The 21,286-nt window shown below is 40.3% G+C and overlaps 2 protein-coding genes across 11 annotated transcripts in view; one reads left to right on the plus strand and one right to left on the minus strand.

Annotated features, from left to right (window-relative positions):
• Nucleotides 1-368: 368 nt before the first annotated feature.
• On the minus strand, nucleotides 369-7,468 carry Apex2 (apurinic/apyrimidinic endodeoxyribonuclease 2). 4 transcript variants are annotated; one of them, XM_046452654.2, is made up of 6 exons: nucleotides 7,198-7,468; nucleotides 6,224-6,307; nucleotides 5,398-5,578; nucleotides 4,668-4,775; nucleotides 3,808-3,877; nucleotides 369-1,875 (listed from the first exon to the last, which is right to left on the minus strand). In XM_046452654.2, the coding sequence occupies exons 1-6, from the start codon at nucleotides 7,352-7,354 to the stop codon at nucleotides 958-960; spliced, it is 1,518 nt and encodes a 505-aa protein (XP_046308610.1). In that variant the 5' UTR covers nucleotides 7,355-7,468; the 3' UTR covers nucleotides 369-957. The 4 variants fall into 4 exon arrangements, with proteins under 4 accessions (XP_046308610.1, XP_046308609.1, XP_046308611.1 ...); XM_046452653.2 differs by having other exon boundaries at nucleotides 4,744-4,890; nucleotides 7,198-7,465; XM_046452655.2 differs by lacking the exon at nucleotides 7,198-7,468 and having other exon boundaries at nucleotides 4,744-4,831.
• Nucleotides 7,469-9,112: 1,644 nt separating this feature from the next.
• Nucleotides 9,113-21,286, plus strand: part of Pfkfb1 (6-phosphofructo-2-kinase/fructose-2,6-biphosphatase 1) — a 61,967-nt gene continuing 49,793 nt past the window's right edge. For 3 of the 7 annotated variants that reach the window (XM_058582028.1, XM_058582030.1, XM_058582032.1), the window contains exon 1: nucleotides 14,027-14,405. In XM_058582028.1, coding sequence (XP_058438011.1) covers nucleotides 14,309-14,405 — 97 coding nt within the window. In that variant the 5' untranslated portion in view covers nucleotides 14,027-14,308. Of the gene's footprint in view, nucleotides 9,371-14,026; nucleotides 14,406-21,286 lie in introns of those variants that run through there. The other 4 variants (XM_046452568.2, XM_046452572.2, XM_058582029.1 and 1 more) reach the window with 3 other exon arrangements.

Consider the following 21,286-nt stretch of genomic DNA (forward strand, 5'->3'; position numbering starts at 1 on the left):
CCCCACTTTACTGACAAGGAAACCCAGATGTGGAAAGAGGAAAGAAATACCTCATATAAAATGGTTTTTCCAATGGTTTCAGCAAAAATCCAGGGATTGACTCTTCACTTGTAGGCCTGAAATATGGGGCCCATGTACCCTATAAAGCTAGGAGATAGTAGATCCTCACTAAACTGCCTAGAATGAAAGAGTAGTTCCCCAGAACTGTATTCAGCAGTGCAGGGAACCACTACAGCCCAGCACTGCTCTCCTTCCTCCCCACTTCCATTATATTAGGCTACAAGCATCTGGCAAACCCAGTTCTGAGATGGCTTCTTTAACTCAACTTTCTGAGCACATCCAAAATTTTCACTCAATGTAGTACACTGAATTTTTTAAAAAACAGACTTTATTTTGAACATATTTCCCCGCAAGAAAAGAAGAGGTTTTTAAATCACAACTTCCTAGGGCAGCTGGTTCTCATGAACTTCTGACAGGAAGGTAGGAAGTGGGGTGAGGGACTGGGTCACAACACTAAGGCACAAGAAGCTCACAAACAAGGATGTAGGCAGGAAGATAGAGGGACAGAGACCTTGGAGGAGGAAGAGGAAGTTGAGGTAGAGGGAGGGACACCTTGGGGGAGGAAAAGAATGAGAAGGAAGACAAAGAAGAAAGAGGAGGCCTGGCATGGTGGTGCATGCCTGTAATCCCAGTGGCTCAGGAGGCTGAGGCAGGAGAATCACAAATTCAAAGCTAGCCTCAGCAAAAGTGAGGTGCTAAGCAATCAGTGAGACCCTGTCTTTAAATAAAATACAAAATAGGGCTGGGGATGTGGCTCAGTAGTTGAGTGCTCCTGAGCTCAATCCCTGGAACCCCCCTCCCCCCAAAAAAAGAGAAGGAAGGGAAGCAAGGAGGCCTTAGGGAAGAAGGCAGCATAGAATGGGTGATCATGCCAGATATCCCTAGGTCTCCATGGGTTCAGCTGGGCTTGCTCCAGAGAAAGAAGTTGCAGCGGGAGGAAAGGTCACTGGGAGGACCCCGGGGCCTGGCACACATGTAAAAGTGGCGGCCCAGGTTGGGTCCTGGCTTTTTTACAGTTCGCATCACACATGGTTCCCTGTGGCCACTGCAGAGGGGCATGGGTGAAGGTCCCCCAAGCACAGACTTCCAGAATGAGGTCCGTAACTCCTTTTCTTCTTTACTCTCTGAGTGCTTGGCCTGCCCTTCTACCTCTCTGGCTATCATCTCCTCTTCTAGTGTCTTTGGGGTTGTGAGGTTGTTCACCAGAGGCAAGCTAAGCAGCTCCAATTCAGGAGAAGTTTTGGAATGGCTGGAGGAGGGCTGGAAGTAGCTCATCAGGTTTGTCTGGCCTCTTCTGGAATTAGCCTGACTTGGCCGAGGCCTGGTTGAGCGCACACGGACTTTGTTTTGCTGCTTCTGTACCTGTGTTTGATTGCTGAGCCACAGCGCTGACTTTTCCAACACAGGTTCTTGTTCACGAGGAACTAGGAAGCGGAGAATCTTGAGCTGGGTACCTGCAAACTCAGGGAGAAAGCGGGTGCACAGAGGAGGGCACTGTTTTGCAGGCACAGAGGACACATTCAAGGTGGCACCCACAGGGCAGTGGTCAGAGCCCATCACCTCAGGTAGCAGGAAGGAGTTCTGGAAGGTGTCTATTACCAGGGTCCTATCCCCCAGCACATAGTCAAGCCTAGAACCATAGTTGAGATGTCGGGCACCACTAACCACGGACCAGCAGGTGAAGGCCCTCTCCTGCTTTGGTTGGAAATAGCGGTAGCTATCAATGAAGGGCCCTCCATGGGATCCAGCCTGGCACTCCAGGTTACTGAGTAAGCTGTCCATCCATTTGCGTCCTGGGTCCTCTTCAAAGCATTCCTAGATACCCAGAAGGGGGAAAATCTGGTTGTTCCAAAAGACTACTGCTCAAGGTCACACACTCGAGAACTGGTAGAGTTGGGATTTGTTTTCTCATTTTCTGATTTCCCTCCATACCATGGTACACTTACCTTGCACTGGTCCATAAATGTCAAATCTGAAAGTCTGTTGTTTTCTTAATCTAAACAATTCCCAGAAATGCTTTTTGAAAGAATGGAAAACAGGAAAAGTAGTTGCCTCTAGGGAGTAGTGGGGCAGAGATTAGGAGTTAAAGAATGTTGGCTTTTCCTTTAAACCCTCTGGCACTATTTGGTTTATCTTGTGTGGGTCAAAACTCTCATTGACCATCCCTTCCTCCTGAAGTCAGAGTCCATAGAGATCCATGTCTTGACTACTTCCTTTGGCTCTGATCCCTGATCCATCCATTCATCTATCTAATCTACCCACTCACACATTCAATACAACAATGTTCACAGAATACCTATTTTGTCTCAGGCATGAAGCTAGGACCAAAGTAGATCTAGTCCTGGGGATAAACAGAATAAAGAGACAACCTCCAGAATGGGAAGAAATAATTGCACACTATTCAACTAACAAGAGATTGATGTTATAAGGAACTTCAAAAACTCGACAACAAAAAACAAACAAACAAAAATAATCAATATCACTAAGTATCAGGGAAATGTGAATCAAAACCACAATGAGATACCATCTTACTCCAGTTAGAATGGCTATGATCAAAAGGACAAAAAATAATAGATGCTGGTGAGAATGAAGAGAAAGACAGTCTCATAACTGTTGGTACCAATGTACATTAGTACAGCCACTGTGGAAAACAGTATGGAGTTCCCTCAAAAAGTTTAAAATCAGGGACTGGGGTTATAACTCAGTGGTAGAGCACTTGCCTCACACGAGTGAGGCCTTGGGTTCGAGCCTCAGCACCACATAAAAATAAACAAATAAAAAATAAAGATATTGTGTCCATCTGCAATAAAAATTATTTTTTAAAAATGTTTAAAACCAAACAGTCATGATTGAGTACTCCTACTTCTAGGTATATATCCAAAGGAAATGAAATCAGTATGTCAAAGAAACATCTGTACTCCCAAGTTCATTGAAGCATTATTCATGATAGCCAAGAAATGAAATCAATCTAGGTGTCTATTGATGGATAAATTAAAAAAAAAAAACACAGTGCCAGGCATTATGGTGCACACCTATAATCCCAGCAACTCAGGAGGCTGAGGCAGGAGGATTGCAAGTTCAAAGCCAGCCTCAGCAAATTAGTGAGAACCTGTTTCTAAATAAAAATTGGGCTGGGGATATAGCTCAGTCAATCTCCAGTATAAAAAAAAGAAAGAAACCATACTACACATATAAAATGGAATACTATTTAGCCATAAAAGAGTGAAATTCTATCATTTGCAGCAAAGGGATGGAACTGAAAGACATCATAAAGATAAGCCAAGCACAGAGAGACAAATGATATCATTTATGTGGAAGCTAAAAATGTTGATCTCATAATCAACTGGTTGCCAGAGTCTGAAAAGGGAAGGGGAGAAAGGGATAGCAAAGCACACAGTTTGATAGAAGGATAATATTCTAGGGTTCTGTAGTATAGTGGAGTGACTATAGTTAGAAACTATTTATTATGTATTTAAAACTAGGTAGTAGAAAGGATTTGATTGGTCCCAACACAAAGAAACAAAAATTTGTGGTGATAGATATGCTAATAATCCTGATTTGGTCATTATATTTTGTATATATGTATGAGCATATCACATAAATGTGTATAATTAAGTGCCAATTAAAAACACAGAAGAAGAGTATTTCACAAAAGAAGCTGCCCCTAGGGCCAAGAACTCAGCATTGGCTGGCTGAGTGAACAGAATTACAGTCAGGAAGAAGGCCAGAGACTAGAGGGACTCTTACCAGGTTGACTGCATCACAGTGGTCAATGCGGCGGTGGGCTGTATTCAGGTCACCCAAAATGATCACATGGCTGAAAAACACAAGGTGGGGTTGTCAAGTGGGCATTCAAGAAAGGGGAGCAGTTGTCCTGAACCATATTTTTTTTCCTAAGCCTAAGGGCTCAGATAGGCCACCTCCCACACCGAGACTAGCCAACAGCTACTTGCGTTGCACCTATCTATCTCTGCCACCATGCCACAACCTGAATTCCTCTACAGCTGACCAACCAAATCCAGTGCTCCAAAGGTGACAGTGCTGTTTGACATGAACACCTCAATCATGTCTACCTAATGCCATTTTTGTTGTACTTCAAAACTGAACTCAGGTAACACTTCCTCTAGGAAGTACCCCTTGATTACTCTAACCCACCCTCACTTTCCTGTCCTTCCCAGGAACAAGACTTTCATTTGCTTCCAGGCACTATTACCACCCTCATCTCATTTCATCCTTAAAACTATTCTGTGAAGTGGGCTTTCATATACTCATTTGACAGATGGGGAGAGGTAGGGATAGCCTTGGTATTCATAGGAGGAGCAAGGATATGTGTTCAGAATATAAAACTCATGGGCTGGGGTTGTGGCTCAGTGGTAGAGCACTTGCCTTGATGTGTGACGCACTGGGTTCGATTCTCAGCACCACATATAAATAAATGAATACAATAAAGGTCCACCAACAACTAGAAAATATTTTTTTTAAAATATAAAGCTCATGTTTGTGTCCCTTTACCTTGTACACACAGTTCTTAAGAGAGCAAGGCTTATTCAGGTGGGCATAGTGATGTCTGCAACTAGGCTTTGAAGGAACAGAAAGACTGTATATACCTTCCAATGGAGCATGACACAAGGTTGGGCACCCAGGACAAACTCAAAGAAGCCTTGCTGCCCAGATTTCCAGTACCTGCCAGCTGCCAAGAGGGCTTCTGCTCGGATCTGTAGCAAACGATAGAAGCGCATCTTAAAGGTCAGCCGCTCAGGCTTCCCAGGGTCTGCGTGGGGGCAGTACACGTTGATAAGGGTCAAGGTCCTCTCTTTTCCTTCCCAAGTGCTGGGGAGAAGAGAAAACCTCAAAAGGGTCAGTTTCAAGGCTTCCCCCACCACACCACATGGCTTCTACTTAATGGTTATCCACAGGATAGAAGAAAAGGATTAGAAAAACACTGAACTCAGAGGACTTGGGGACTGACTACAGGTGAGTCAAGGAAAGGGGCATGTAGGATGCCAACCAAGTAAACCAGGTGATGATGCTACCATTCATTAAAACAGGATACCCAGAAAGCGAGCTACATGGGTTTGGTATTGGCTATGTTGTTTTTGGGGTGCCTATAGTAGTAAAAGGGCTGGATTTCCAGGCCAGTCCCCCACTCTGAGAACTCAAGGTTCATAATGGTACATAATTTGCCAGGGTCACATAGTGAGCAGCCCAGTCACAACTAGAGTCCAGAAAAGGCAAGTTTGGGAACTTTTCTATAATGAATGCATGTTTATAAAGTGAGCTCTCCACATAAAGACTAGAACCAGCAATGCTCAGTGGCAGGGGGATATGGGCTATTACCGGATCTTGTGCTGTGTAAGGAGGGCCCGGCCCTCACTATCCAGAGCTCGGAGCTCCTCTTGTGTGAACTCATCCGTGTTTCCGTAACAACCCACGTCCCCATTCTGGGTGGCAAACAAGCCACTCAGGCCTTCTTCAGCAGCCACTGGGGTAGCGCTGTCCTTACAGAAGGTAGCTACACCTGGGGACAAAGAGGATATCTGAACAGGACTGGCAACCAACAGTCTGTTGTGCAGCCTGTCTCATTCCAATTGTTCCCACAAAAGTTACCTGATACTCTTCATAAAATGTGGCTCACTATTCTTTTAAGGCATTGACAAATTTTCCCAACTCAAGAGCCACGGATGGTTCCCTTGAATGTGGGGCAATTTAATACCTCAGAGCCTCAGTTCCTTCATCTAAAAAGCCACAGAATAATAATAGCTAATGTTCTAAGTATTTTACAGGGACATATGGTAACTGCTCTTAAGTTATTATGTATTATTATTATTACATGGATTACCTATCCTAGTTTTCCAGTTGAGAATTCTGAGGCACAAAGAGATAGTCTTTCCAGAGGGTACACAGGGAGTGAACCATAATTTGAACCCAGGCAGTCAGGATCCAGAGCTCACAAAAATAACCACCACACAATTGTACTTATTGTACAACAAGATAACTTTATACATAAAAATACACTTCATGTAACTTAAATTTTATGGGGCTTTAGCTCTTTGGACTAAAAATCTAAATTTCTTATCACCTTCTCAACAAATATTAGAAACCCTTTCTTCTTACCTGCCTCTATCACTAACACTAATTTAAAATCCCCCAAAACCCAATTTACCAGAATAGCCACTTCGGCTGCGGCTGAAGCTGAAATAGGAGTTATAGCCCTCAACGATAGCCAGGGGCTCTGTCAGCACATCCCCTGAAAAAAGGTATAACATTAAGTCAAAGGTAAAACTAGGACCCAGAACACAAAAAGGCCTGAAATTACAGTTGTAGGCTAATAGTATTGGCACACATCAGAACCAGCGTTGGAAGGAAAAATGAAGTATCTATGATCAAAGAATCTAGAAAGGTAGAAGAGTCAGAGAAGGAATTATATCAATATCAGAAGGCAGGGAAGTGGGGACAGCCCATGAAGTGGAAGGTGGAGAATTAGTGAGTGGGGAGTGAATCAAAACTAAGCCTAGGGGTCTAAATGATGGAAAGGAGCTAGGAGTGGGAAATGGGAACATGGAAAAGGAAAATGGGAATCTGAACTGGGGTGTAGGAAGATAGGAAAATAGCAGATCTGAAATGGTAATGATGAGAGAAGAAATTAGGGATCCTGAGGGAGTGGGGGAAAGGAAATTAGGTCTAAACTTGGGGTGGGAAATGAGGTGGAGATGAGGGTTGGAGTAAATAAAGGGAACTGGAGAAAATTATAAAGTATGAGCAAGAGGCAAAGATGGGGTGGGAATTGGAGAGGGACAGAGAACTGAGGGGTCTGCCTTGGGGGTTGGAGATGGATAGTGCATAGGAGGGGGAATTCAAAGGGCTGAGTTGGGGCAGTAGAATTAGTGGGAATCTGAGTGGATTGGGGGATTTCACAGGTGAGGCAATTAAAGTCCCGTAGAGGACAGGAGATGGGAGTGGGAATTAGGGGATCTAGCTGGGATAGACAATGGTGATTAGGGAGGGAAAAAGATTCTGAGCTGGGTTTAAAGGACTCTAAGTACGGGGAAGTGGGAGAGTGAAATGAGATAGAGCAGAAGACAAAAGTTAGCGGGAAAATAAGAATATGGTAAGGATTTTGGATTATTGAGTGCTCACTAGTCACTTTGGTCTCCTGGAGACAGACAATATCAGCATCCAGTTCATCCAAAATGCGTCTCATGGCCATGGAGGTACTGTTGCTGGTTTCCTGGCACACCACCCCTTGCAGGGGACTTCGGATTCCATTTATGTTCCAGCTCACAATGCGCAACATCCTAGTAAACAGCAATACCTCCGCCACATCCCGCGTCTAAGGAGCGGGCAAACTGCTTGGCGCTCGGAAGTCAGTTAGACCGCGCGTTTGCGCGTGCGTTTGCGCAGGCGTTCTTGTCCGTGCCACGGAAGAACTTGCCGCACGTCTGGCGGGGCCTTGAGTCCCGCAGTTCTCATTGGCCAGAGACGTAACTACGCGCACAGCGAAGGGGCGGGGCGAACGAACGCTAAGAAAGAATGAATGGCGGAAAGCAGGTCCGCGTTTGGGTCCTAACTCCTCTGGCCGTGCCCTGGACCGGACGTTTGCGTCTGACTGTGTTTCTCCTTTATTCAAAAGTTCCCTTGGTGCTTCCGGTTACTTAAGAATGGGATGTCGCCACTTTTTAGGCGGGAAACTCCTTGGACCCGCTCACCGGCCTAAGCCCCACCCCCAACACGGCAGATAGCCCACCTAAGAGCCCTTTTGGCTTTGGCACTTGTGCCCTGGGAGTTGCAGACACTCTGTGTTTGCACGCTCCAGGGATGAAGGGAACTTCACGGTTGGAGGAGAGAGCGCTAAGAGCTTCTCTACTGAGATAATATTTTAGTAGATGACCTCTGGCATTATTGAGGCAGAAGGCGGGGGGAGACTGTCTCAAATCCGCCCTGTGCCTAATTTGTCTTGTGTCTCAGAGAGTCTAGAAGAATGTGGCCAGACGTGTACTTGCTCTTGGCTCCATTTGTCAGATGAATTAAATTGAGGTCCAGAACATTTAAGCTCCGAAGCAGCACTGTCTGTCCCCTGATGCAGCTGTGTTTGTCCTGTATACATCATCTCTTTCATTCCCAGGTAAACCTTGGAAGGGGTGTAGAAGTTGAGTGAATTCACTTCAGTCTCACAGAAGTGATAGAGCCAGGATTCAACCTCTTCCTTAAACAGGTCAAGAATTACTTTTCTAAGTAAGATTTTATGGACTACACACCTGTCACCGAAGTCTTCCCCTGGGTCCCCACAGCACTCTATGGTTCATGCTGTCACAGCATTTATCACAATCAGCAGCTATCATTGATTTCTATTTCTGTTGCCATTAAACTGCCAGCAACTCTAGAGCAATGACATATGTATGAGTCATCTTGTTAGCTCCATTTCCTATTACTGGACACAGTATATCTTAGAGGGAATTGAATATTTGTTAGACGAATGAACAAAGGGCAACAGCAACAGGTTCATTTTTTTTTTTTTTGAGAGCACAAAAACAGAAGAGATACACATGCTTAATATCCAGGGGAAAATATAACATTGTATTTTTAGGTTTCTTATCCAGAATTGCAACATAGTTATTTTTTTCCACAGAATTTTACAGTCTTAAAGACATCATCTTCTGTGGCTGCAAAAAAGACCTAGCAAACTGCTTTTCCTCCCAGAGGACTTAAAGTTTACCTACTACTTGTTGCCATCAGAAAAGAGCTCTATAATTAAAATGTGTGTGAGTATGTGTGTTGTGTGTGTGCACACGCGTGCGTGTCTTGAGCTTTTTCATGCTTTGGGATTTGCTGATTTAGTATTGAGTCCCAGGAGTGGGATAACTAGGACAAAGGAAATGAACATTTTTATTGCTCTTGCTTCATATTGCAAATTGCTTTCCAGTAAGGAATTGTGCCCATTTACACTCAAGACTGATCTGAAACTCAGCCCCAAGGAAGGCCAGATCTTGCTTGTCTCAATAGCTGGTTTTAATTTCCCCATTCTGTCGTGGCTTGTTAATATTAGTTCTGACCTTTGGGGCAAGGTGAACACATGGTTGGACTGAAGAGAAAAGGCTCAGGAACTCCTTTGGCACTACAACAGCTGATATTTCAACAGAGAGTACACTACACCCCTTAACAAGGGTGCTTCCTCAGCCTTCCCAGGAACCGACGAACATCTCCAGGTTCCCTCTTTGATGCCACCCACTGGACCTGCTTTGGGGGTCTGTAAATGCAAGAGAACTGAGTGTTGGATAATTAAGGATGGAAGAAAAAACCTCTAAGAGAACAGGTAGGTGAGAAGGAAAAATAGAGAGGAGTTACACAAATCTAAATCCATTCTTTGGGCTCATTGGAAAGTTTTGTTTGCAAGGTGTTTGTTTGAGGTATGCATTAAATGGTATGAGAGAGTTGGGAAAAAACGATTTCTATATCTAAACTATCTGTATTTTTAATCTACTTTTACCTGAATTTGTAGGACAGCGACCTAAAGGGCAATTCCCTAGCACAATTAGAAGTATCTCCAACTTAGTCTAGTACAGTTTTGAATGAAATGTGTGATATAGATATCTCTTCCCTCTCCTATAGTATATAAAGTAGGGTTGATTTGCTGTGACACTTTGAACAAACTTTCTAGTTTCTCCAGGTGTCAATAGCTCATCAATAAAATGGAAATTAAAGTCTCTAGCCTACTTCCCTCAGAAGGTTGCCTGAAGATCAAGAGGGGCAGAAGGACATGATCCAAAGCTCTTTGGAAACATTTTAGGATTTTCATACTCTGTGTGAAATTAGTTATCATGCTTTGTACATAGCATCTACAGGCAATACAACCCACAAATCTCTAACTGCTCTTCTCCCTCAGTGACTATAGTGTATGGAGAGTTACTCCTAGGACTAGGATGCAGTGAGCTTTGGGTCCCAAGCATGGGGCTGAAAATAGGGGGATGGTGGCCAGGGCCGAGGCTGCAAAGGAAGTGGATCATAGGCTACTGCCACAGAAGGCCTGATATGTACTCATACATACACATCTAACCTGCAAGTATGTGGCTAACTCCCCTTTAGTCTCCCACAAATTCATCCATACACACATTCCAATAATTATCAATTGTGATTTTATTGCCCATCAGTACTGTCTTGCTACTTTAAGTAGGATTCCTTCCTTCATTCAGTATTTGGCAGAGGGGTGTCAGGGTCTGTGGATCTCTGGAAATCACATTGTATATTTTTCTTCCCTAAAGATAGCTACATTTGGACTTTATGGCTGAGCACTCAGTTTGAGTAAGAATCTGATACTGATTAAACCCTATCCCTGCAAGCAATTCATTAGACCCTCTCAGATGGGGCTTTATTCTTTTGTTTATTCTGTTCTGCACCATTCAAGGTTGAGAGACATTTCTAGATGCCACATTCTACCTTTTAACAAGTCAGTTCTCCCATCCACTTCCCTACACAGCTCTTTGTTTTAACACTTACCTTGATAGAACGGTGTATCTCATCTAGAGCAGAAAAATGTAGACTGTACCAATATTCATTGAGCAAATGTTTCCTCTGTGCTAGGGCCTGAGCTGGACACTGGAAATATATCACCAGGGTTTATTTCCCATCTTCATGGATTCCACAGTCCAGCATGAAAGCAGATGAAGAAAACAGTGGGGCTAATTGCTCAGATAGATGGAGGCACATGGGCAATATGAGAACTAAAGACAAAACCTCTCCCAAGGATCCAGAGTCAACTTCCCAGAGAAGATGAATGTTGAATCAGACCTTGAAGAGTGAGTTGGATTTCATTAAGAATGGAAGGGAAGGAAGGTATTCCAGGATACCCAGAGATAAGGGGAAAAGCCCAGAAATAGGAAAGTACATGGTATATTTTGGGTCCCAGTGAGTCAGTCAGTGCAATTTAAATGTGGATGTTTAAGGGAAATATGGTTGGGTAGGTAGGTTGGTGCTTAAATTAGAAGAGGTTTGAAGGCCAGGCTGAGGATTTTCCATAAAGCTTGTTTATTTCTCCTTCTGGAGTCAGAATTGGTAATAATGGTAAAAAGTCTTATAGTTAGTTTCAGATAATATTAAATTTGAGTTTTCAAGCCTAGACCCCAAGTTTATCCTTTCAGACCTTGTCAAAAATCCACTAGCCACCCATCTCAGATTTCCTGCTACTAAAATTATCTTCCTGCCTCTTGGCAGGTTCATAAGGACAGAATTGTAAACATAAAAAACATATTCATGTGACCGACTAGATTACCTTGGACAGTCCACTTCACCTCCCTAGATTTTAGTTTCCTTGTCATGTGAATCAGATGTGTGTAAGGAATAAATAGGATAAAGGATATGTTATTGCCTAATGGGCAATTGAATACATATGCAAAAGATTTATTATTAGTTATTAGCATTAACAGAGTTTTACCAATTAGTAATTAATTGGTAAATATTAGGATTAGGAGAGTTGTATCTCTTCCGAAGTCTGTCTCTGAGACTCTACAAATTCTAATCTAATCTAATCTGTAAGGCTACATTTTTAAAATGTCTAATTTTTATTGACACATAATTGTACATATTTATGGAGTATCATGATATTTCAATACATGTATACACTGTGCAATTCTAAGATCAGGATAATTGGCATATCTATCATCACAAAAATTTATCATTTCTTTGTGTTAGGAACATTCAAAATCCTTTCTACTACCTATTTTGACATGCACAATTAATTGTTGTCAACCATAGACAACAGTGTGCTATAGAACATTAGAAGTTATTCATCCTATCCAACTGCATTCTGTACCTTTTAACCATTCTCTCTCGATCCCACTCCCCTTCTTAGGCTCTGGTAATCAGTGTTCTATTCTCAACTTTTTGAGATCAACTTTTTAGTTTCTGCATATAGGTGAGAACATGCTGTATTTGTTTTTCCATGCCTGATGTAGTTCACTTAACATCATGCAAAATACCACATTCTTAAATCAAACTAGCTTGATCAGTTAACCAAAGAAAATCCCTGGAGTGGGAGAACTTAGGTTCCCACTGTTCTACTCATGACTTGGCGACTGATTCTCTTTCTTTTTTTTAAATTTTTTTAGTTATAGTTGAACACAATATCTTTATTTTATTTATTTATTTTTATGTGGTGCTGAGGATTGAACCCAGTGCCTACACCAACCAGCTGAGCACTCTACTGCTGAGCCACAATCCCAACCCCTTGGCCATTGATTTTCTATGTGATCTTAGAAAACCATTTTCCTTCTCTAGACCTCAGTTTATTTGTTTGTTTTCACCTGAGAAGATGAGATGAAATGATCTATATGTGGCTTCTCAACTTTAACATAAGTCTTTACATAAAACCAAAAAGGTGTAAATGAAATCATCTTTCTATTTGATTCTCAGGAGCTCTTTATATCATAAATGTTAACTCCTTTCCATAATATTGTAAGTTTCCTTTACTAATAAAAGTCACAGATTAGTCTAAGTGATTAAACATTTACTTCATTGCTGGCAGCTGGAAGTTTGCTGGGGCCCCAGCAAACTTCCAGCTGCCAGCACTTCATAAAGTCAATAACAGTATTATTTAGCATTTTCCAGATGCCTTACACATATTAATGTATTAAATCTTCAATAACCCTAAGGGGCTAGTTACTGTTATCATTCCCACATTACAGATGAAAAAAAAAAAAACTGAGACACTGAAAAGTTTATCTGTTCAGTGTCTCATAGGCAGAAGTAAGAATCCACTCAGATAATGTGGCTGTAGAGCCCATTGCTCTTAATCACTGTTATCCACTGTAGATTCATTTAGATATGTGGGCCCTGATGTTGAAATTCTGGTATGATTTATACACAGCAGCTGGAGGAAATCTAACCCTTGTGTAGACTAAGGCTGAGAATGTATTTTAGGGAACTTCTTAAAAGGCAAAGTTGAGCTGGGGAGCATTTGAGGGCAGAGATTGGAGATTTCAACCCCCAAGTGGTTGCTCTTGTGTAGCCCAGCTCAGTAGAAGAAAGTTGAACTTCCTAATAGCCAATCACTGGAGGTTCATCAGGGGGTGGGAAGGTTGCAAAAGAATGAAGTAAGAGCATGCTTGGACATATTCCAGGCAGGCTGGGCAGTTACATGAGTTCTACAGATAAAAGTCTCAAAATAACCAAGGGGAAGCAGGGAAAGCAGGCCCTGTGAAGGGAAGAAATTTGGGTGTGATGGTTCTGGCCTATGAATTTGTTCTATTTAGAGGACATTGCTTCTTTCTACCCATGCTCACCCTACTGCAGCCTCTACCCTCCAAAGCCATCATCCCAATGGCTTACATGAAAAACTTTAGCCAGGTTGTTGAGCAGATAATAATGTCTTTATCCCTAGGGCATCTCATGGCAGCTGTCAGCCATGTGAGCAGTGCTTACCATGTCTCCCTTCAGCAATGGCTGTACTCACTTCTCTTCTTGAGGTGTCAGTTTTACTGTGATTTGTTTAGCCTTGGCTAGAGAGAGTATAAAAATGATCAGATAGTGCCCATCTCTCCAAGAGTGTCATAGGCATCATATTTTAGGAGGAAGAGGCTCTGTGACAGGGAATCCAACAGTATTTAGGCAAAGACAAGGGTTGAGATGCCATTTTGGGTGGGGGTGACCTGTGAGGTAGTGAATATTCCACTTCCAGTTTGCCTTTTTCATTTGGGACTTGGTGTTTGAGCTTTTGTTCTTTGGGGCCTTGAATTTCTGATGTGGATCTTTGTTTTTGAGTTAGAGCTTGACATTTTACTTCAGACCAATTTTTAATTTCAAAGCTAATTCCTCTACCTCCATCATCTTTGCTTTGCCATTTCACACAGGATGCTAGCACATGATCTTTGGTCTTTTATTTGCATACTCTACTAGTCCTGACTTCATTGGCGGGAAGTGACTGGCCAGACCTGGGCTGTCTTGCTGGCTGCCTTCCTTGCTGGACTCCAACTTATCTCCTATGTACACAGCCCTTGGAGTTCAGAGGCCTCTGCTGACTTCTGCCCAACCTCTTTCTCTCAGCACCCAAGCCCCCCCTGGTATACACAGGAGCAGAGGCAGGCTAGGAAAAAGAAGAGGGCCTGGAGACAGGTTGTGAGAGGCTCAGAAGCCCAGTGTGCCTTCATTCCAGCCCTGTCCATCTGCTTCTGTGACAACATCACAGAAAGGACAACTAGGAAGATAGAAAGTGAGGCTTGATACCTTGTGAGCAGTGGTGTCATTAACTGTGACATCTAAGATGTCTCGAGAGATGGGGGAGCTCACCCAAACCAGGTTGCAGAAGATCTGGATTCCACACAGCAGCAGCAGCAGCAGGCTGCAACGGCGAAGGGGATGTAAGTGGGGTTTACTTCTGTGGGCTCAATGTGGTGGTGATAGAGTGGGTATAGAAGAGCAAAGGATGTCTGACATCCACTCACACCTTAACCTGAAAGTTGGAATGGATGAACAGCTGAATGAAATAACTGTAGGATAACAAGCAGCCAATGTCAGGAGAGGTGAGGAAAGAGAAAAGAATAAGGATTAGATAAAGACCATCTTGATCACAGGGATCTTTGACTAGAAACTTCTCCTTTTGTATGTAAAGCTTATTTGTAATGTTTCATGTTTGGAATTTGAGGTTTCTAGTTTGGGACTTTTCAGTGCTATCCTGGAATATTTCATTTTGGTTTGTTCTGTGATGTGTCTGGAAATTGGTCTTGTTTGATTATGCCCAGGTGAAATAAGGTGATGGTTCCTGGCATCATTTCCCATAGGACAGGTGCTGGATACACAATCATACCCTCTCATTGGCCAGCATCACTCCTCCCCTTTCACAGGCCTCTTCTAAGAAATCTATACCTGACTGGGCTGAGAAAGGCCGAGTGTCACACTCTCACATTGCCTTCTTGGCACATACAGACCCTCTCCCTACTCCGTTTGAGGGAAAACATATGCAGTCTCTCAGGACAAGCCTACTGATGCAGTGTGTTTGCTTTGAAATTTTAAGAAGGAGCATGGACAAAGGAGAAGCAAACAAAACCTGTAAATAAACTTTTTAAACTGTGGTATACCGTTTTCTATAGATAACGGGACAATTGCGTACCAAGGTGTTTTCATCGCAAGTATTATGGCCTAAGGAGCCAGAAGGTGGGTGAAGATAAGGCAGCTGCGGACTGTGAGACCCAGACATCTCAAGGACCAGATGAGCAGGCTTCCACATTCCCAATGCTAGAGGCATTCTAGGCTCTGGGTTATTGGGGGAGCAGTAGTTGTTTTAGAGGGTCCAGGAAGATAATGTGCATTAAATATAGTGTGTAGGATGTAAGGTATGGATGGAGGAATAAGAAAGAACAAAACCAGCTAAATCAGCAATTTCACTTACTCATCTGGAGATCTAGGAGCCTGGATGAGACAGAACTTCATTCCAACCATATTCCTGGGGACTCTTGTCTTTCAGGTTGGAGTGATAATACACATTCATCACCTGATATAGTCTCTGTCCTATGGAAGATACAAAATCAATATGTGCTCACTTTAGTTCTGAGTCTCACTTTCCTCAGCTATAACACAGAACTAATACCTACCTCTTAGTGTTGCTGTGATGATTTACTGATTCAGAGGTTTTGGATACAAGATTGGCAAGGTTTCACTCCCATTTTTTCCACTTCTTCCCTCTGTGACTTTGGGTAAATCTCAACCTGTCTGTGCTCCTATTTCCTGACTTGTGAAATGAAGTTACTAATAGTATTGTTGTAAAATTGGATAAACGAAAGCATGTAATGTACTTAGAAGTGTTCAGCACTTAGTATGCAATCAATATAATGTTATTATTTAAATAAGAATTTGGTTATATGGTTATTATTAATCACTATATCCCCAGCATCAAGCCCTGAACCTGGCACATAGTAGATACCCAGTAAATAATCACTGCTACTTCCACTCTGCCATTCACCATAATCAGCTATGAAGCTCTGTGTATACAACACATTTACTCTTTAATGATTGACTGAATTTTACCAGACCACAAATGCCAAAAAATTTGGATGATGGTTGCCAAGTCCTGCCCCAAGCAGTGTCTGTCTCACTTCTGATTCTGGGGAGGCCAGGCTATTTGACCCCAGAAAAGTCAGAGTCAGAAAGGAATGCTTGGAGCATTCTCTCTAGAAGACATGCAATCACTTAATGATGTTCTGAGTATTAATGGCATCAGCATGTGTAAAGGGTTTGAAAAATTGTGTATGTTATTTTCTCATCCAACGTATGTTTATGTGAGCCACCTATATAATGGGTTTTGCAGCTTGTTTATTCACCTTGCTGTGTACAATTACATTTTGTAAATATCCTGCAGTTTATCCATCTTACTGTTGATGAGCATTTAGGTAGTTTTTAGTTTGGGGTTATGAACAATAGTGCAATGGACATTCTTGTACATCCTGTTAGAGCAAGGTCCTCCATCTTGTCCTTCTTACAGAGTCTTAGCTATTCTTGGCCTATTGCTCTTCCCCATATATTTTGGAATCAGATTTTCAAGCCACATACACAGACAAAACTTTTAGGAATTTGATTGTAATTACATTCAATCTGTAAATAAATTTGAGAGTTAACATCTTTGTTTAGGCATTTCTAAACATAGTATGTCTTTCTATGTAGTTAGTCTTTTTAAATGTTATTTAAGTGACATTTTATAATTTAATCTACAATGGACTTGCATATCATTCAAGTTTATGTTCTTGCTGATTTTTGTTGCTATGGTAAAAATACCTTTTTAGAAATTAATTTTATGGCAGGTTGATGCTAATGTACACAAATATAATTTTTTTCTTGTATACCAAATTCATAACTAGCAAACTTGCTACAATTTTTTATGAGTTTTGGTAATTTGTATGTGTCAGTTTTCATCTCCCCCCTCCAATCCTTTTTTAAAAAATCTCTTTTTCTTGTATTTCTACACTGCCAAGACCTTCCACATCCAACAATGCATAGTACAGTTTTGAATAGAAATGTTAATACTGCATAAACATGTTCAGAGGTTAAAAAAAAAGAAGTGTTAATACTGCATGTTCTTATGTTGATCCTGATTTTAATGGGAGTGCTTTTAAAGTTTCACCACTGAGCAAATTTGAATTTTTTTGGTAGATATCATGTAACATGTTAAGGAATTTCCCATTTATTCCTAGTTTGCCAGTATAGTTTTTAAAAGATGAGTGGATGATGAATTTTATTAACCTGTTTTCTGGATCTTCTGAGATGACATGAAGATTTTCTATGTTAACCTGTTAATATGGTTCATTGCATTAGAATTTTTCTTATGTTAAATTAATCTTACAGTCCTGGGATAAATAAAAAAAAACTTTTAGTCAGTTCAATAAAATTTTGTTCAGGGAGGAGACTGGCCTGCAATTTTTCCATTCTCATGTTGTTCTGTCTGATTTTGGTGTCAAGGTTATACTAACCTCATGTAATGGGGTGAGAACTATTTTCTTTCATTCCGTTCCCTGACAGTTTGTCCAAGGAGCTATCTGTTCCTCAAATATTTGGCAGAACTTCCAGGTAAACCAATCTGGGCCTGGCATCTCCTTTAAAATTTTAACAGATACAATTACTTTAATAGGGAATCATTTCAGTTTGCTATTTCTACTTAAGTCATACTTGTTAAGTTATGGTTTTCTAGGAATTTCTGTATTTCACATCAGTTTTCTAACTTATTTGTGTAAAGTTCTTATCTTTGTATCTGTTAATCTGCTCTTATATCCTCTCTTTTTTTTTTTTTGTTCTTACATTATTTGTGTTTTTTTTTTCTGTTGATAAATCTTGCCAGAAGTTTTACCTATCCTCACATTTGGTGTTCATTGGAAGGAAGCCTATAATTCCAATAGAGGGATATGTATAGTTTTTAAAATATATTTTATTTATTTACAGTGCTGGTGATCAAACCTAGTGCCTCAGACATGCTAGCAAAGCACTTTTCTATTGAACTACACCCCCAGCCCAATATTTAACTGATACACACACAAAAAAACATTAAATTTGTACATATTATTGGGGTACAGTGTGATGTTCAATACATGTATAACATTGTGTGATGTTTATATCCAATTGAACCTATCTATCTCCTCAAATATTTATCATTCTTTGTGTTGAAAACTTTCACAATCCTTTCTTCTAGCTTTTTGAAATGAGCAGTGCATAGTTATCTGTAGTCACCATACTGTGCAGTGTAGTACTTTAGAGTTTCTTGCTCCTGTCTAATTATAGCTTAGTGCTCATTGATCAAACTTTTTCCATCCCCCTACACTGTCCCAGCTGGGATAGTAACCACCATTCTACCCTTAACTTCTATGAGATCAACCTTTTTAGATTCTACATATGAGTAAGATCACATAACACTTATCTTTCTGTGTCTAACATATTTCATTTAACATAATGATCTCCAGTTCCATTCATGTTGTCAGAAATAACAAGATTTTATTATTTTTATGGCTGAATAGTGTATTTGTATATGTACATTTTCTTTATCCATTCATGAGGGGTTGTTTCTATTTAATCACTGTTGTGACTAGTGCTACAGTGAACATGGGAATGCAGATGTCTCTTCAGCAAACTGATATTATTTCTTATGGATAAATGCCAGTAGTGGGATTGCAGGATATATTCTATTATTAATTATTTTTATGTTCTATTATTAATTATTTTTTTGGTACTAGGGTTGGAACCCAGGGCCTTGCACATGCTAGGCAAGCACTAAGGATGTAGCTAAGGCTACATCCCCAGCCCCTATCTTTAATTTTTGAGGTGATTTTAATTTCTATGAATGGATACTAGTAGTGGGATTGCTTGATCATATAGTAGTTCTGTTTTCAATTTTTTAGGAACTTCCATATTGTTTTCCATAATGGCTACACTAATGTACATTCCTACTAACCATATACAAGGGTTCCCTTTCCTCTATGTCCTCACTAGCACTTGTTTTCTTTAGACTTTTGGGTACTAGTTATTCTTACTGGGGTGAGGTGAGATCTCATTGTAGTTTTGATTTGTATTTCTCTGATAATTAGAGAGGTTGAATATTTTTTTCATGTGCCTGTTGGCCATTTGTTTGATAAATATCTTTGATAAATATATTTATCTTTTGGGAAATATCTACTTTGATTTATTGCCCATTTTAATAGCTTTTTTGTTATTGCGTTTTTAGAGTTCCTTATATATTCTGGATATCAACCTCTTGTCAAATGTATATATTGTGAATATTTTATCCCCTTCCGTGAATTGCTTCTGTACTCTATTGAGTGCTTCCATTACTGTGCAGAAGCTTTTTAGTTTTATGTAATTCTATTTGGCTATTTTTACTTTAGTTTCCTGTGTTTTGAGAATTTTGTCCAAAAAATTCTTGCTTATTCCAATCTCCTAAATAATTTCTCCTGTTTTATCCTAGTTGTGTAATAGTTTCAGGTCTTACATTTAAATTTTAATCCATTTTTAGTTGTTTTGTTTTTGTAATGGTGAGAGAGAGATGTTTAGTTCCATTCTTCTGCATATGGATATCCCATTTTTCCCATTACCATATTGAAAATATTGTCCTTTCTCCAGTGTGTATTCTTAGCACCTTTGTTGAAAATCAGTTAGCTATAGATGTGTGGGTTTGCTACTAGGCTCTCTATTCTGTTGCTTTTGTCTATGCATCTGTTTTAATACCAATAACATGCTGTTTTGATTATTGCAGCTTTATAATATGCTTTGAATCAAGTAGGATAATGTCGCCTGCTTTTCTCATCCTGCTCAGAATGGCTTTGGCAATAATCTTATTTGTTTTGTTCCATATAAATATTAAAATTAATTTTTTCTAGTTCTGAAAAGAATGTTATTAATATTTTGATAGGGGCCTGGTGATCCCAGCCACTCAGGACGCTGAGGCAGTAGAATTGGGAATTTAAAGCCAGCCTCAGAAACTTAACCAGGCATTAAGCAACTTAGCAAGAACCTATCTCTAAATAAAATATTTAAAAGGGCTGGGGATGTGGCTCAGTGGTTGAACACCCTTGGGTTTAATCCCTGGTACCAAAAAAAAAAAAAGTATTCTGATAGGGGTTGCATTGAATCTATGAATTGCTTTGGGTAGTATGGACATTTCAACAGTCTTGATTCTTCCAATGCATGAACAAAGGATGTTTTTCCACTAATTTATCTCCTCTTTAATTTGTTTTATCAATGTTTTTATAATTTTCATTGTGGAGATATTTCACATCTTTGGTTAAATTTAAGAAATTTGTCACTTATCCTTTGAAATAAACAACTTTGCTTTTTTGAAATGAGCAGTGCATAGTTATCTGTAGTCATCATACTGTGACTTTCTGTAATCTTTATTTTCTGTTTATCCTCCATGGGGATAAAGAGGCTTTCAAGGCTTTAAGCCTTTTTCCAAAAGGTTTTACGTATTTATTACCAAAGTAACCTACCTATTGTAGATGATAGAAAAAAGATAATAATCAGATTCCCAATAAAACATGTCTTATTGTCCAGACAGTGGTGACCTTCTTAGCTTGGTATGATAGTGACCTTGATACATCATAAATATGTGTGCCATCTCATGTGCAATTCTTTAATGACCCAGATTGGTTGTTCCCCAATGTCTCCTCTTGGAGTTATACCTGATTTTATTACCTGTTTTCATTGGAATACATTGGGGAAATGGGACAGTTTTGGTTTTGTGTTTTGGCCATAAGTTGCTTGATACTGGAAGATCTGAAAAGATCTGGTGAGGAATAGAGTGAGTGCATGCCATAATGGCAAAAAAAAAAAAAAGCTATCCTTTTATTTTTAACCAATCTCAGTCTTTTTATTCAAAATGTACTTTGTGTTTTTATCCATTCTGATACCTCTGTCTTAATGGTATATCTAGATCATTTACATTTAAAGGAGTATTGATACAGGTGGATCAAAATATACCACCTTTAATGTTTTTTTCTACCCATTACATTTGTTCTTTTTTTTCGGCCTTCTCTGGTTTTAAAAAGGGCATTCCATGTGATTCAGTTCTATTTCTTCTCTTGTTAGTTACATTTCCTTTTCTAATCCTTTTAAATAATGCTTTTGCTATTGGTGATTGAACTCAGGGCATGCTAGCAAGCACTCTACCACTGAGCTATACTCCAATCCTGCCAACTTTTTTTTTTTTAATGATTACTGTCTTAGCCTGTTTTGTACTATTATAACAAAATGCCTGAGACTGGGGAATTTA

This window comes from Marmota monax, unplaced genomic scaffold, assembly GCF_021218885.2.
Source record: "Marmota monax isolate L192 unplaced genomic scaffold, Marmota_monax_Labrador192_F-V1.1 WCK01_AAM20220418_F8-fsc00223, whole genome shotgun sequence".
In the NCBI taxonomy this organism is placed as follows: Eukaryota; Metazoa; Chordata; class Mammalia; order Rodentia; family Sciuridae; genus Marmota; species Marmota monax.